The 14,516-nt window shown below is 40.6% G+C and overlaps 1 protein-coding gene across 4 annotated transcripts in view; it reads left to right on the forward strand.

The window, feature by feature from the left end:
* The window catches only part of nlgn1 (neuroligin 1), a 245,531-nt gene that overhangs the window by 226,541 nt on the left and 4,474 nt on the right, over nucleotides 1-14,516 (forward strand). For all 4 annotated transcript variants that reach the window (XM_086146633.1, XM_086146642.1, XM_086146625.1 and 1 more), the window contains 5 exons: nucleotides 4,513-4,779; nucleotides 6,230-6,591; nucleotides 8,011-8,171; nucleotides 11,172-11,328; nucleotides 14,352-14,429. In XM_086146633.1, coding sequence (XP_086002759.1) covers nucleotides 4,513-4,779; nucleotides 6,230-6,591; nucleotides 8,011-8,171; nucleotides 11,172-11,328; nucleotides 14,352-14,429 — 1,025 coding nt within the window. The remainder of the gene's footprint in view (nucleotides 1-4,512; nucleotides 4,780-6,229; nucleotides 6,592-8,010; nucleotides 8,172-11,171; nucleotides 11,329-14,351; nucleotides 14,430-14,516) is intronic.

Below are 14,516 nucleotides of genomic sequence, written 5' to 3' on the forward strand. Positions count from 1 at the left end.
TTTTCTGCTCTCACTACAGATCACAATGTCATCTGCAAACATCATTGTCCATGGAGATTCCTTTCTAACCTTATCTGTCAGCCTGCCCATCACCATTGCGAGCAAGAAGGGGCTCAGAGCTGATCCCTGATGGGGTCCCACCTCCACCTTGAACTTCTCTGTCACCCCTACAGAACACCGTACCACTGTCTCACAGCAAGAATACATGTCCTGCACCAGTTTAACATAATTCTCTGCCACTCCAGACTTCCTCATACAATACCAGAGCTCCTCTCTTGGCACCCTGTCATATGCTTTTTCTAGGTCTACAAAAACACAATGCAGCTCTCTCTGGCCTTTTCTGCACTTCTCTATATAGCATTCTCAATGCAAATACTGCAGCTGTAGTACTCTTTCTAGGCATGGAGCCATGCTGCTGTTCACAAATGCTGACTTCTGCTCTCAGTCTAGTTTCCACTACTCTTTCCCATAACTTCATTGTATGGCTCATCAACTTAATCCCGCTATAGATGCCGCAATTCTGCACATCCCCTTTATTCTAAAAAAATAGGCACCATCACACTTTGTCTCAGGTATCTTCTCACTCTCTAAGATCCTGTTGAATAATACCTGTATAGTCAGAAATTCTACCGCTGCCTCTCCTACACCCTTCCACACCTCCACAGGTATATTTTCAGGACCAACTACCTCTCACCTCTTCATCCACTTCATTGCCTTCCTCACTTCACTCTTACTAATTTCTGCTACTCTGTGGTCTGCAATAGTCACCTCTTCTAGCCTTGCCTCTCTTTCATTTCCCCCATTCATCAGCTCTTCAAAGTACTCTTTCCATCTTCCCATTACTCTTCTAGCATCTGTCAATACATTTCCCTCTCTATCCTTAATCACCCAGACTTGTTGCACATCCTTTCCATCATTATCTCTCTGTTTCGCCAACCTGTATAGATCATTCTCACCCTCCTTACTATCCAACCGAGCATACAAGTCATCGTACACCCTGTGTTTTGCCTTTGCTACCTCTATCTTTACCTTACGTTGTATGGCCCTGTACTCCTGTCTGTTCTCTTCAGTCCTATTAGTATCCCACTTCTCTGTATGTGCTCCTGCACTTCCTCATTCCACCACCAAGTCTCCTTATCTACTTTCCTTCCAGATGACACACCAAGTACTCTTCTACCTGTATCCCTGATAACAGTAGCTGTTGTTGCCCAATCATCTGGAGCCTCACCCTGACCACCCAGACCCTTTCACAACTCCTCCCTGAAAACCATGCGACACTCCTCCATTTCAGCTTCCACCACTTTGTCCTCTGCGCTGCCTTTGTCCTCTTCATTTTCCTTGTCACCAGAGTCATCCTACAAACCACCATCCTATGCTGTCTGGCTACACTCTCACCTACAACTACTTTGCAGTCACTGATCTCTCTCAGGTTACCTCATCTATACAAGATGTAGTGTACCTGCGTGCTCCTACCTCCGCTCTTATAAGTTACCTTATGCTCCTGTTTTTTTCTGGAAAAAGGTGGTCACTACAGCCATTTCCATCATTTTTGCAAAATCTACCACCATCTGTCCCTCAGCATTCCTATCCTGTATACCAAATCTGCCCATCACTTCTCCAACCCTTCTATTATCTTCACCAACTTGACCATTGAAGTCTGCACCAATTACCACTCTCTCTTCTGGGAATATTCTGCATCACTTCATCTAACTCATTCCAGAACTTCTCAATCTCTTCAAATTCACATCCCACATGCGCGGCATAGCCACTAACAACATTGAGCATCACACCTTCAATTTCCAATTTCAGACTCATAAGTCTATCTGATATTATTTGTCGACCAACTCTCTACCTTTTCCTGTCATAGTCCCAATATTCAAAGTCCCTACTCTCAGTCCCGGGCTCTTTCCTTTCTTCCTCTCTCTCTGCTTCCCAACACGCACTCCTCCTCTTCTTCTTGTTCTTGTTCTTCGACCCACAGTAGCCCAATTTCCACTAGTACCCTGTAGGTCATCAGTACCAATGGCGGTCGTTGTTAACCCGGTCCACGACAGATCCGGTATGATATGGTTATGGTTGACTCGCATGTTTGGCTTTGGCAAAAGTTTTACGCCGGATGCCCTCTCTGACGCAACCCTCCTAGGCAGGCTTGGGGAGACACGGGCCAGTGCATCCCTGAGGCTGCATTGACAAGCATTACCTCTCAACATTTATCAAAATAAAATTGGGAAAAAAATAAAACAGGTCTATGTTTCATTTCTTTTTGAAGGAGTAGTTCAAACTTAAGAAGCCTTATCTCACAGAGATGAAGGGGCTGGTTAGTACAACAATATTATTTAAAGAAATGTAACAAGTGGCATTTACTTACCATACTGACAGATTACATAAAAAAAAGTTTTGTGACTACTTAAATGAATTCTGAAACCGTTATTATATACCAACCTGTTGTTTTTCTTAACTTCAGCAATATCCATGATAAAGTTGCATAAAAAAAATCATGATTACAACTTGCTTCAAATAAATGAACAGAGCTCAAAATCTGAAAACTATCAAAGGCCTTGTCTTTATCTAACGTGATTACACCAGCCCTCAAAGTGTCACATAGATCAAGAACATCCCTCATTAGAAATATGTTGTCCATCATAGTCCTGTCCACGACACAATAGGTTTGATCTTTGTATACAATGTTACCAAGACAATGCTTCAGCCTATTGGAAAGTGCACTGGACAGGACTTTGTAATCCACACAGAGGAGGGACACAGCCTCCTGTTCTCCAACAAGGGCAGGTCTCCTGTCTTTGGAATCATAGCTCTATGGCACGTGCTCAGCAGGGAGCTGGTCGGGCTGCACTCCACCAGCACTGCATGAAGGTCATGGCCAATACTGTCCCAAAAGTGTTTAAAAAGTCCATGGGGAGCCCATCTGGTCCTGGAGTCTGGCCCAGGGGCATCTGGTTTACAGCTGTGGTAAGCTCCTCAATGGACAGGTCCTGGTCCAGAGTCTCTCTCCTCCATGCTGAGTTGAGGAAGGTCCTTCAGGAGGTCCTTACAGCTTCCACAGTTGCAGTCCACTCTCCCAAAGACATCTGTGTAGAAGCCGAGTGCATGAGCCCTCATTTCTGCTGGGTCAGTGGTCGTTCTGTCTCCAGGTAGCCTCAAGCAGAGCATCAGTTTTTGTTGCACATTAGATCTTTCTAGGGTTAAAAAGAATGAGCTTGGTGAATCCAAAATCTTAAGGGGGGGACCCAGGACCTGATCAGAGCTCCCTTCACCCTTTCCTGGAGAGGTGTATGGAGTTCAAGTCTCCTTTCCTGCAACAAGACCTCAGCAGAAGCGCCTGTGCCTCCACCCAGCCCTTCCTCAATTTCGATTTTCAGATTCAAGATTCCTGATTACCTCTTTTGTCTTGGTCAGTGACACGTGCACTGCTTACAGAACACCTAGCAATCAGCTGATGGATGAGCGCATCTGACCTCAGGAAGGCAACCACTGCTCAGTTCATTTCGTACATCTCGTGTTCCACTGTAGTCGCAGCACAGTATACCCTCCTTGGACACTGTGCTGTCAGGAGGCATAATCGGTACTCCATGCGGGAGAGACGGGGGGGGGGGCATAGATGGGAAAAAACAGACAGAAATAAAATAAATAAACAAAAGTACATATACAGGAAAAGGTTAGTAGAGAAAATGGCCCAAATGGCCCAAAAAGTCACTTTCAATCTCTGCTTCTCTCTCTCATACCCACACGAGAAGAAGAAGCAGAATTGTATATTCATTTAAAAATAAAATTTCTAGCTGCTTTTACCCAAACAGGAATAATAACACATGTGTCACATTCTTTGCATTCCAAGAAATTTCTCCAGTACATCTACAATAATTGTGGCAACTAGATCTGGACTCGCTGTAAGTTCTTCAACAATCATCACAAGTGAACCGACTTAAGGGTTAACTATCCATTTACTTTTTATTACATAGTTCAAGCAGAATCAGCTGGGTTTAAGCTCTTTTCTATTACATCTTAGCACCTCATCAATGTGGGGGGGATCATCAATGTTGAACAACAATGTTGTTCTAGATTCCACATTAAACACAGAAACGACTCAACTGCTCAGTTTTTTGGGTTTTTGTCATATACAAAGCAACAGAAGAGACCAAGAAAATGCTGCAGGCAGCAAGTTGCATCGGCAGTCATGCTTATAATGTTCTTGCTTGGAGTATTCCTTGGAGTTAGGTTGTATTGTGGTCTGATTTTGTCTGCACATCCTACTACAAAACTCAGCATTGAATGTGTTTTCTTCTTCCCAGAGAATCCAGTTCACTTGGCAACTTGATCCATATTCAACTTGAATTATATTAAGGAAAATTAATCATTTCAATAGCAAAAAAGTAATTCCCTGCTTATATGTATTCAACTGTGACATTTGACTTGCTTGGATTCTTTCTTTTAGAAAATTTCATAACTATTAAATATCCCCATAATTTATTTTCTTTTCCCCATTCCCCATATGTTCAGGCCTGTTCCAAAGGGCCATTACCCAGAGTGGCACAGCTCTCTCCAGCTGGGCAGTCAGTTTTCAACCCGCCAAATATGCCAGGATGCTGGCTCGCAAGGTAGGCTGTAACTTGGAAGACACTGTGGAACTCGTTGTCTGTCTCCAGAGAAAACACTACAAAGAGCTGGTTGATCAAGACATCCAACCTGCCCGATACCACATCGCCTTTGGACCTGTAATTGATGGTGATGTTATACCTGATGATCCCCAAATACTCATGGAACAAGGTACAATATATTATTTCCTCAATTACTGAAATAATTCTAAAGGGTTTAATGAGAAATACCAAGGCCATTTACTTATTAATGATATGGGGGCCACGCTATATAAATCTAAAGACTCAACAACTCCACAGTGAACTTGCACTTTTATAAACATGCACTGTAATAAATGTGGTCATGGCCGACATAACTATTTTGGTCTTGCTCTCTTGAGAGACCTTTGGGTTGCTGTTTGGTCCTCACTTTTTTCCTTTCTTTTTTTTTTTCTTTCCATGACCCACCTCACATGAACAAGTTAGAAATTATATGTTAATTATGAATCACGTACTTGAATGGTAAATGTAAATTAACTATTAGGTTCTTGTCTGTGTGCATTGTATATTACACCTCATACGGATATGCAGTAACTCTAGGGCCTCTTGAGAAGTGGAATATGATGCTCACATGAAATCATAGGATGTACATATTTTGCTTTTGGTAGATGAAAAGAAAATAATTACTCATTACTAGAAGCCATTCGTCATTACATTTGCCTATGTAGAACGTAGAATGGATCACTGGGTCTCAGGTCTTGGTTATGTCTGCCAAAATCACAATCAATTTGACTTTTTTTGGGTGCAACTCGCATATGACTAAAGTTAGTTGATCTAGTTTTAGTTCTTGTATAAAAAGCTCTGCTTTTATCCACCACAGTAGGAATTTCGAAGCATAATTAGCACCACATCTTGGTCATTTGTTGAATCAAGCTGTACCAGTGGCTCATATCCTGCAATATTATATTTCGCACTGTTTGAAAACAAATCTTGAATAACATGGGTAAATGCACGTTATAACATTCAGTCGGGCACACATTATTTGTTTTGATAGAGTGTGCTGAGAGTGAATGATTGTTTGTACATATGGCCCTGTGATAGATAATGGATCGATAGATGATGAATTAATTAATTAATTAATGGTGTATGCTCACGGCAGACAAGTAATTACTGTAACTGAATCACTCTGGCACAATATAATATTATGTTTGCATGTGACTATAAGTGTTGCAGTTAATATTTCCCTTTGAAGTCAAACACGCTTCACAGTCAGCAACATTGATGTGATTAGTTTGATACTGAACACAGTTTGAATACAAGTGATCTGTTTTCATCTGCCATTCAGTGACTTAAATGGGTGAAGTCAAACTAAAATTGTTATATCTAAATTCATTTGTGAAAGACATCAAAATACATGTTGCTACAACATCAGTAGGAGTATGGGATATTTTTTCACAAAGTGATAGGCCTTTAAAAAAAAAACCTATCCTCATTAGCATTTACTGGGATAGAAAAGTCAATTAGTTCAGTTTTGTTTTTACAATACACTCAGGTAAAAAATGTGGCAACATTTAATTCCATGCATAAAAGTCAATAATGTTGTGACATGAAAGATCATGATGTGTCTAAATGTCTTTCTCCAGGAGAGTTTCTAAACTATGACATTATGCTGGGGGTGAACCAAGGCGAGGGCTTAAAATTCGTGGAGCTGATTGTGGACAATGAAAACGGTGTCCAGGCAAATGATTTTGACTACACTGTGTCAAGCTTTGTGGATGACCTTTATGGCTACCCAGAGGGTAAAGACATCCTCAGAGAGACCATCAAGTTCATGTACACTGACTGGGCTGATAGGCACAACCCAGAAACACGCCGGAAGACACTACTGGCCCTTTTCACTGATCATCAATGGGTGGCACCGGCTGTTGCTACAGCTGACCTGCACTCTAGTTTTGGATCACCTACATACTTCTACGCCTTCTATCACCATTGTCAGACAGATCAGGTGGGTCTCATTTGATTTGATTTGAGTATTTTTGATTAAGCCCTTATTCGACAAAGAGAACATGGCACACATCCATATTGTATTTATACAACTTATCAATTATCCTGTATATTTCTTAAAATGTCTTTTCATGGTCTACGGAGGGAATAGCTACATCCAACAAACTGCTACTAGAGTAATTGTTGTAGCTCTAAATAAACCATTCATTATATGTACATTTAAATAATTACTCTTCATTTCAAATAAATTTGGCCAACTTTGCAGGTGTAGCTTCATGACTTTATCCAAAACAAGTTAACTGATATGTAGTTTAATTGGGACAGGTTTCATAAGGGTAACATTTCAAGAGACCCAAAATGTATAAACAAGCACCATATAAGAGCTCTCGTGTTCATTTATTAGACATATGGATGTGTCATGATTAGGGGTCAGACCTGGATGTCAACGAAAGACTCTGCACCAAAATAGATATAGTTTACAAACTAAGTTTACTTTTATGGGGAGAGCAGGTATATGACAGGTGGGGACAGTAACAGGAGGGACCAGGTGGGAGGGCACTAGAACGGGGGGCAGGGGGGAAGAGGTGGGAGGAGGCTGGAACCAGAACAGGGGTCCAGGTACGAGGTAGCTGGAACCAAGACCAGGTAGGAGAGAACTAGAACCAGAACATGGAGGTCCCATCAGGGGTGTTGCGGACCAGTGAGAGGCACAGCTTTAAGTTACTGGAGGAAGGATGACAGATGACGCCAACAGTACAGGAGTCTAAGGGCACAGCAACAGAGGAAGGGTGAATGCAAAACCTAAGAGACAGAAACAGAGCAATCATGGTTACGGACATCCAGGGAACAAAAACGGAGTTAGGATGGTTGCAAACAGACAGAACAGAAACAGAGCAAGAATATTTGCAAACACACAGGGGATCGAAACAGCAAATGGTGCATGTTAATTTTGTTTGTCAATTCCAGTGATTCATTTTCTACCTATATTCAAGGTTTGTGTTTTAATGTATCTAGTTGCACTTGACCTGTAGAAAAATTACACATTTTCCTAATTAGCTTTTTGCTCCTAGCGGAATATGTTTAGATACGAGGTACACACTCTGCCATGATTTTATTTTGGCCTATTTTCCCTTCAATGAGATAAATTTGGAAAACAAATTTCAGATTTTTCAAATCTAGTCACCAAACTTATATTTTGAATCCTTACCAGTCTCTTTCTCTCCCATGTTTTCCAGGTCTGTAATAATCTAATCAGCAAGTATGCTATTCATAGAATTTTCATAGAAAAACCTCCCTATTATTTAATAAGGCCTGTGTATTGAAATTATTTACATTTGTGATTGCATGACACTTTAAGTATTGCCGTGCCCTGTTCCCTGTGTCACTCCTTTAATAATGCTAATGTGGTTTTACTTATTAGGTGCCACCATGGGCAGATGCAGCACATGGAGATGAGATACCTTATGTATTTGGCCTGCCAATGATTGGATCTACGGAGCTGTTTCCCTGTAACTTTTCAAAGAATGATGTGATGTTGAGTGCTGTTGTCATGACCTACTGGACAAACTTCGCCAAAACAGGGTACAGTGGCACAACAATCTTAACAACTTTGACCTCAAAAAGCAGCATCTGAACTGTTTCAAATTCTCCTGAGATGTAATTTAGTCCAAGGAAGGGAGCTAGTCCACAATGAATGCTTCAGACCACAGCAGCAACTCAAAAATTAATATGCATAATATTCTGAAAACTCTCGGTGGTAGTGTTGTCCCATAAGGTTCATGTTCTGAGCACAATGGTGTTACACTGAGTATATGTTTTCATGTCATCATCTAATTTTTAAAACTGATTGCAGGGTCATGTTATTTAAGTAGAAATGTTGACATTTTGCTGTATGTATTAGTAAAACAAACGGCTCCAAATTCCAAAGATCATTTTGCTGATGTCTCACAAACAACTTAAAATGTTGATACCTCTTTTGCATTTCAAAGCAAAGCTTAAGACCAACTCTTTTACCTGTAAGCCCTGACCTGTGTTGTTGATTTGCATTTTATCAATCAACAAACCAATCAAGCAAATCAATTGATTATTTGGTCAATTAACTATATTTTCTTTTTGGTTTTCTTACTCCTATTTCTCCTTGTTTGTACAGCAATTACATGGAAAGTGCTTTATAAAATTATCTTTATTTACTACCATCATGATCATGTATTTATTTTTTCAATTACCAAAAATAGGTTTCAGAATTTTCTAATACTGAACACTCAAATTCTCCTGCATACAGTACATTTAATTTCACCATTAACAGACAAATATGTGCTGACAAATGTTATCTTTGACAACAACAAAAATTCCATCCGTAATACTGGACATTTCCAGAGGACTTTGAGTTGTTAGTTTTTAGCTTTGTGGCAGAAACTTTTGTACAATACCCAAAATTAATCAAGTAGTGTTGGGTCTTGACTATAATGATTAATCTAGAGGATTGCGGTTACATTAGATATTGCAATTGGGAAATTGTAAACAAAATTCAGCAATTGCCGCTCATTTTTTATTTTTCTTTCATTCTTTTTTTCTTTCTTTCTTTCGGTATGGGACTGGGATGGAGGAGGAGATTGAAAATGTCCTTTTGGACAATTTTGGTTCACTTTCTCACTCACTTTCGCATATATATGAACCACTTTTTTTGGTTGTAATTCTATTTTTATTTATCTTTTTGTAGTTGTGTTGTATCGAATTGTTTGATTTAGGATGTGTGCCCAGGCATCTGCTTGGCAGCTAACTGGGGACATGGCGCCTTCTGAGATGCTACCACTGACTCTGCAGCAGGGTGTGCCGATACCATTGCCAGACATTGCACTGTTGGTCTAAGGAATACTACTTGCAGTTAGTGAGCAGCCAGACACAATAGGACACAGTAACCTCACATGTGCAATAAACAAAGCAGTGGTTGTGTTTTTGAACCACAAATCCCATGTCCACCAGCTAATATCTAACGACATAGTCACCATTGTCTTTGTACAGGTGTTGCCTCTGTCTGTTTCCTCACAGTCTCTGGTGTCCTGTAGTTGACTGCTGGAAAATGAACTCAGGAGGCCTGAAAAGTTAACTAGTAGTTTCAAGACTGTTAGCTCGGGGTAAAGGGATTTTATTTGAGACAATGCATGTCCAGTCTCTGTGGAGGAAGGTGTTAACGTTTTTGGAGTCGCCATCACAGACTCTGGAGGCTTCCTTCAGGGGGAATTTCGGGGATGCCTCTGACATGTCTATACCAGCTCAGGGTAGATGAAGAGTGAATGCAGTGGTCTATAAATGTAATTTGTTCACACAAAAAAACTGGCAAACTGCAAAAACTTTTGGGTAAAAATGTTACCATTTAAAGCAATCATTTAAAAATAAAGAACAAGATGTTGCTTTCCATTGTGCTAAAAGCCAAGGCAAGACATCAAGAAGCCAAACCCAGATTGTAAAGAAGAAAATAACAAGCAATCTACAAGCAAGCTACAAGCAAAAACAAAATGCATATACTGTCACCAACCACCTAACCTAACCAACAGCAATCTCCAGAGGGTCATTTGGGATTTCATGTGGACACCTATGTTCACTGCTGTTTCGTGAAGTTAGGTCCACAACACTTCAAGAAGGCTTAACAGTGCCCCCCCCCCCCCCCCCCCCCATGCCACATAGTTGATCTACAAGCAAACAATCCTACCATAGCTGCCTCTTCAGCAATCATGCTTACTCCTGAATCACAATAATTCACTTGGTCGATGTGCTGCCAATCACATTATACTGACCACAATTTTCAGGTTCGACCACGAATGCCCAACTCAGTTAGTAGGGCAATGACAGACTTTGCCACAAAACCATGGCAGTCCACACCCAGGCTCTCCAACCTTGCTGCTCTACATGTGCTGCCATTTCAATACACCTAGCTCTCTTACACTCACAAGCCTCCAAGGAAGGGCTGAGTCAACTCCCAAGCCCTGCCTACACTTAGCTGTCATGAGCTGTGCCTGAAGGTAAATGGTCATTTCTCCATACATACAAATTTAATTTCCCTAGCCTGCTTACAAGCAGCTACAAAATTTACATCTAGATGTTTTTCTTCCGCTGCTTTTCCCACACATTTCAACACATGATTATGACCCCAAGTTTACCGACATTGGGGAGAGACATTGTATTGAATGCAAGGCACATTCAATACAAAACAGGTAAGTGAGAATCTTGATAAGGAAATTAAAAATATCAAGGAAGGACTAGATGGAGATACAGATGCCACCACGGATTCCTTGCTGTAGGACAAAAAAAGTCAACCTTGGCACATCCCTCCAGAAGAGGGTAAAGATTTTTGCAACTGACTGTGATATGTGAATCCTTTTTGACTACCTCAATGTTCAAGCCTCAGAAAATGCAAGGCCATGAGGTACAAAATGTTTTCTGAAGGGCTGTGTATTGTTCAGATAAAAAAGAGGTAGAGTATTAAGGTGGATTTGTAGCTCCACCCATACTTAAGTTCTCCAATTATATTAATTGAAGAATGCATTTCCAATCGCTATTTTTTTTCTTTATTCTTATTCTCAGAGACCCAAATCAGCCAGTACCTCAGGATACCAAGTTCATCCACACCAAGCCAAACCGCTTTGAGGAGGTAGCCTGGACCCGCTACAACCAGAAAGACCAGCTTTACCTGCATATTGGCCTGAAACCTCGTGTCAAAGAGCATTATCGTGCCAACAAGGTAGCTCTTATGAGGATCCTTTTGATGGAAATGTAGTTTATTAGGATAATGTAGGCTAATTTTGTCCTTATTGCACACAATTTTAAATCAAAAGTTAAAAAATAACTTCCATTCTGCCCACATGGTCATTTCTCAGATTGGGAGGAAAAAGTGAATAGTGTCTGAATTCTACGTGGAGATATTATAAGACAAAAGATAAACTTTATTGATCCCCAAAGGGGAAATTATTGTGTCACGGCAGCGTAACAGTTATAGTGTAAAAAATAAACATGAATGTAAATATAAATAGGGGGAAAGTTAGAAGACAGGAAATAGCAAATACATCCACGAATAGACAGTAGGGGGCACAACAACAGCAACAACATCAGGGATAAGAATGGCTAACAGAATGGAACAGTAACAGTGAAAAATAGACAACCAAAACTAAAAAACAATATAAAAAGAGTGACAATAGCTATGAGAAGAATACAATAAATAAACAAAAATAGGCTGGATGCATGCGGGCCGGGACCAACAAGGATCAAAAGAACAGCAGAGTTAGAGCATGAAATGTGAATGGGTGAGGTAGTGAGGTAGTGAGGTAGTGGTAGCACAAATGCACCTCAGGCCAGTCAGAGTTGTGTGCTATCCAGACTGCTGTTATACGATCTAATGGCCATGGGCACAAACGAGCATCTGAAGCGTTCAGTTCTGCACCGGGGTGGGATGAACTGGTGGCTGAAAGAGCTCCTCATCAACCCAAGCTCGTCGTGCTGCGGGTGGGAGGGATTGTTAAGGATACCTCTCAGTTTGTCCTTCACCCTCCCCCGCTGCCACCCATTGATGATAGTCAAGGTTCAGTCCCACCACCAAGCAGGCTTTCTTCACTATCTTGTTGAGCCTGTTGACCAAACCAGTCCTGACACCGCCCCGCCAGCACACTATACTGAAGAAGACTGCACTGGCTACCAGCATGTGGGTTTTAGGATATGGTGAAGCGGAGTGAGCTGGGGCTGTCCTTAGAAGCTGCTGCTGGTAGGCAGGAGGAGGCGGATGGGGGAGAGGCAAGGTGTTGATGGCGGGGGTGCATTGGGGGTGCACAAAGAGACCTATTCAGTGATATGACTAGGATTGCACCATTTCTTGTTAATGTAGACGGCTAGGCATCTTCCTCTCTTCTTGCTCCTCTTCTTGCTTCTTGCTTCTTATTAGCGTGAAGCCGGGCAGATCAATGGCGCTGTCCGGCATGTTCACCTTTAGCCAGGTGTCTGTGAAACACAGTATGCTACATTCCCTGTACACATGCAGGTATTCGATGAGGTTGTCAGTTCGTCAGATTTGCTGGCAAGCGACCTCACGCTCCCCATGATGATTGAGGGCATGATGATTGAGGGCAGGAAGGGCTTGCATTTCCTGTCTCTTTTGGCTTGCATTTCCTGTCTCTCATCTTCGTGGGGGCTTTCCTCCCCCGGCGATGCTCCGCCATAGCTCTTCTGGGATGCACACAGTGGGAGGTCCAGCTCCTTTTCTCAGTTGAAGTTCCCGCTGGGTGTATTTCATCATTTTCCTTTGTTTTGGTAGGGGGAACACTCGGGCAAACAACACAGTACACTGGGGAAACCTTTTTTTGTCCCACCCACGAAAGCGTGGGTGGGTAAATAATTGAGGTAAAGACAGTAGGAGCTACTGTGGCAGGCTGCCGGCTTCCAGGGCCATCTTGGAAAAAAAAAATTCAAAATGTCAAAATTTGAATAAAAATTTGATCGCTTTTTCTGGACTCCCAAGCATTTAATGAGACAGTCCATGCTGGATACCATCAGATTTTAAATATATTTTTTGTTAACGTAATTAAGAAGGGATCTCTTTGACCAAATCAGAATTTAATATTAGTTTGGCTCTTATTTGAGTTTCAGAATCAACTATTTTTGTTTGTTTGTTTGTTGTTTGTTTTCTTCTTTCATATAACATTTTACCTACAATGCTAGCATATATTCTTATGGCCAGTTTTTTCAGAATCAGAATCAGAACCAGAATCTTTTTAATCCCAAAATGTACAATGCACACAGGATTTGACATGTGATGACAGTGCCTTGTAGAGTAAATTTGAGATAAGCAGTACAAGTTAAGGAAATGTCAACTTAGGAACAAACACAACTTTGGGTTAGAAAATATATATATAATGTATTTCTTACTTCCCCTTAATTGATGTTCAAAATCAGAAGCTCTATTTAACTGACATATTTTTTAAGTCAACAAATAAACACATACACCAGTTTTGATTGCTGGCCGTGCAAACATAGCTTATTTGTCTGAAAAACCTTCTAAATCGGTATCCATGCTAAGGATTAATTTATAGCTACATGAGTTACACCTGCCTATGGTTAGGCCTGCAAGCAACAACCTCATTAAACCTATTTGAAAGGGGTTTTAGTTATATGGGTAATTATGTTTCTCGCATCCACATCATGATTTTGAAGCGACTATGAAAAGCATGAAAAATAAAAAGACTAATTCACATTCACTATTTGCCACACTTATGACAGTGTCAGCTCAGAGATTTTTTTTTTATATCCTATTCAACTCCTGTTTGTCAAACAGAACAACAGCTTCATCACTTTCAGCAGGAGAAACAATTATAATAGTATACTAATTATATTTTGATTGGTGTATCCTGAACAGTTGTGATCATAGTTCAGTCACTTACAAATGACATCAAGGGTTGATAATGGCGACTAGTGCTCTATGAATTATCAAAGCAGAGCTTAATTCGGGAAAATAACTTTCACTTTCTACACCATTCCCTCTATCCTCATAAGAAAATATCAACCTTTCAATTTTTATTGTTTTATTTTCATTTTTTTTTATATAAGTTATGTTTTTGTTTTTTAAATGTTAATTAGATATTTTGAGAAAATATTAGAATAATTTGTTACTGGGACCATAGTCTTACTTTAGTAATCTTACTTTGAGGTTTTGTATATATCCATCATTCCATGACATATGTTAGATCTGTCTGTCTGAATTAATTTATCTTGTTTCCTCAGGTAAACTTGTGGTTAGAACTGGTTCCACATCTTCACAGCCTAAATGAGGTTACCCAACTTATACCAACTACCACCAAGGTTGGTATCAAACTGTCCCTTAAAAGAAACCAGCTGAATTTGCAAAGCAGAAATTCAAGGTGGTATTTGACTGTTTTATCTTCCCGA

This window comes from Fistularia commersonii, chromosome 1, assembly GCF_037954325.1.
Source record: "Fistularia commersonii isolate RoL2024-O1a breed Wild chromosome 1, RoL_Fcom_v1.0, whole genome shotgun sequence".
NCBI lineage: Eukaryota > Metazoa > Chordata > Actinopteri > Syngnathiformes > Fistulariidae > Fistularia > Fistularia commersonii.